This window comes from Pristiophorus japonicus, chromosome 19, assembly GCF_044704955.1.
Source record: "Pristiophorus japonicus isolate sPriJap1 chromosome 19, sPriJap1.hap1, whole genome shotgun sequence".
Lineage (NCBI taxonomy): Eukaryota > Metazoa > Chordata > Chondrichthyes > Pristiophoridae > Pristiophorus > Pristiophorus japonicus.
The window spans coordinates 89,471,041-89,474,000 of record NC_091995.1 but is presented as its reverse complement, the minus strand read 5'-3'; the positions used below and the strand labels follow the sequence as shown (position 1 = coordinate 89,474,000).

General features: G+C 54.6%; 1 protein-coding gene across 3 annotated transcripts in view; it reads left to right on the top strand.

Annotated features, from left to right (window-relative positions):
- The window catches only part of lrrc4ba (leucine rich repeat containing 4Ba), a 172,011-nt gene extending 169,276 nt beyond the window's left edge, over nt 1-2,735 (top strand). For all 3 annotated transcript variants that reach the window (XM_070861777.1, XM_070861779.1, XM_070861778.1), the window contains exon 2: nt 1-2,735. This exon is cut by the window's left edge and continues 1,605 nt beyond it. In XM_070861777.1, the coding sequence (XP_070717878.1) occupies nt 1-461 (461 nt within the window). In that variant the 3' untranslated portion in view covers nt 462-2,735.
- The last annotated feature ends 225 nt before the right edge of the window (nt 2,736-2,960 follow it).

Below are 2,960 nucleotides of genomic sequence, written 5' to 3'. Positions count from 1 at the left end.
GCGGCAACGGCGGCGGCGGCGACGACCTGCTGGCTGGCCTGGATGACGTGATGAAGACCACCAAGATCATCATCGGCTGCTTCGTGGCCATCACCTTCATGGCCGCCGTCATGCTCATCATCTTCTACAAGCTGCGCAAGCAACACCAGCTGCACAAGCACCACGGCCAGGCGCGCACGGTCGAGATCATCAACGTGGAGGACGACCTGGCCGAGGCCACGCCCGGCGACAGCTGCCTGACCCTGCCGGCTGTCGACCACGACCACCTCAACCACTACACGGCCTACAAGGCCCACTACAACAACAACACCGCCGCCGCCGGCAACCCCGGCGCCGGGGGGGGGGGAGGAGGAGGAGGGGGCCCACTGAACTGCACCAAAAACCCCCTCCACAACTCGGTCCACGAGCCGCTGCTCTTCAAGTCCAACTCCAAAGAGAATGTGCAGGAGACGCAGATTTAGAAAAAAATACGCCCTCGCTCGCCCCCACCCCCCCGCCCCGCCCACGCCCCCGCCCCCGCCCCCCTGTCCATCCGTCCATCGACTCGACGCCCGAACGCAGAATTTTTTTAAAAAACAAACAAAAACTTCACGGGGAGCGAGTAACTGGCCGCAGAACTGAACGTTTTATTCCACCTCGAACCCCCAACCGCCATCAACTCCCCTCCCCCGCCCCGCCCCACCGTCTCCCCAGGACTGTTTCAGCAGGTTATGGTGACAGCGTATTCCCGCCGGCAATCAGTCCGGTTTACTGACTGACGCAAGTGGACCCTGCAGTCCCAGGCTGTGCTGACACTCTTTTGCATTGTCTCTCTCTCTCTCTCTCTCGCGCGCTCTCTCACTGTGCCTCTTTTCAAAACCTTTTCCTGATTCTGTAATCCAGACTGGGCTATCATTCGCAATGTTTCCATTAGCCCCACACTTTTCTAAACTTTGCCGTCGTAGGCCAGCAGCCATTTGCAGTGTCCTACCAATCCCATTTTCCTGACGCGACATGCCAGACTGGCGGCCATTTGCAGTGTCCTACCAATCCCATTTCCCTGACTCTACATGCCAGACTGGCGGCCATTTGCAGTGTCCTACCAGTCCCATTTCCCTGACTCTACATGCCAGACTGACGGCCATTTGCAGTGTCCTACCAATCCCATTTCCCTGACTCTACATGCCAGACTGACAGCCATTTGCAGTGTCCTACCGGTCCCATTTCCCTGACTCTACATGCCAGACTGGCGGCCATTTACAGTGTCCTACCAGTCCCATTTCCCTGACTCTACATGCTAGACTGGCGGCCGTTTGCAGTGTCCTACCAATCACATTTCCCTGACTCTATATGCCAGACTGGCGGCCATTTGCAGTGTCCTACCAGTCCCATTTCCCTGACTCTACATGCCAAACCGGCAGCCATTTGCAGTGTCCTACCAATCCCATTTCCCTGACTCTACATGCCAAACCGGCAGCCATTTGCAGTGTCCTACCAATCCCATTTCCCTGACTCTGCATGCCAGACCGGCGGCCATTTGCATGTCCCACCAGTCCCAAGCCAACATTGGCCCCCTTTCAGTCCCATTCTAATAACCACCTCCGCGACTCTTCACTCCGGACTGACAGCCATTTGCAATCACTGACCTTCTAAACAACCCTTTAAAGTGCAAGCGGTCAGCGTACATCTAACCGAGACAAGCAAGGGAATCGCCACCAAGAACCGAGAGGCCCCCGTAGACTCTTAAGTCCTGCCGGACGCAGACATTTTCCGGCCGTGTTGCACCTCACCACGTCGGATACAAAAAGGGGCCCTATCGCCTCCTCTGGTGACCTGCCCACGGATGCTTCAGGGGACCAAAGCGGGGGAAGGTGCCGCCATTGGACGTACTTGAAGCCCATGTCTCGGGCGTGGAACCAATGTCAGTATTTCTGCGATGCCAAGCTACGCGGCAACCGCGTCGGCGAGTTGGGCCGGTGTCATGGAAATGAACACAAGACTTAGTGGAAGATTTTCATACGCAAAGGCTTCAAAGAAACTGGGGGAGGGGCGATGGAACCTTGGCCCAGCTGCCATGGATCTAGAAGTATCCCAGTGAAGGACCTGTTGTTGACATTTTATGGGCCTTCCTATCTTTTCCCCTTCGAGATGTGTAAACCGTACAGTCTGTAGGGCGTTGGGATCCGAGGAAGAATCTCAACCAATTATCTAACTCCCATTTTTACTGATAACTGTAATGGCCTCAACTTTGACCCTCGGGATTGAGACACGCCCCCCCCCCCCGTCCCCCCCCAACCCACCCAGACAACATTTAAGAACGCTTTGACTGGATGCAAGAGAAATTTAACCAAACACCAGCTCTTGAAATTTGATTGTGAAAAAATATGTTCCTCACAAAACAAACGGGGGAGGTGGGGGTTCGGGGGGAAGGGGGCGGGTGAGGGGAGCACGTTTTAAATTCATTGTGACAAAAGAAGGTTAGGTATAACACACACACGCGTTTTTTTTTCAAATGGTCTAATGTAACGGGCTCCTTCTCATTATTTGCCAACAGGCCTCTACCCCGCCAACCCCAACCTCTAGGTCAAGACTGAAAGAAAGGGACTATGTGTGTTAACAGTGTCTATTCAGTCATGAGCTCAATCCCTTCCTTTAGTGATGGAACAAGGCCACTTCCCAATTTTCCAGGCCTCAGACCCATTGGCCATTTTGTTTTCCCCCGGCCCTCTCTCTGACTTTCAGTCTTCGCCTTCCGATGGAGGGGCGGGGGGGGAAGGAGGATATGGCGGATATGAGGGAGGGAGAACAGGGTCTCGGGTGGTGGGGGGGGTGGGGGAAAGCAGTCAGCGCTTGACTCTGACTAATTCCTTTCCATGATTACTCTCGGTTTTTCTTTAATGATTGAACCCTCTCTCCTCTTCCTTCAGAGGTGAGGTAAGGTGATCATGTGGAGCCGAAAGAATTCACAGCAGTCATCTCTA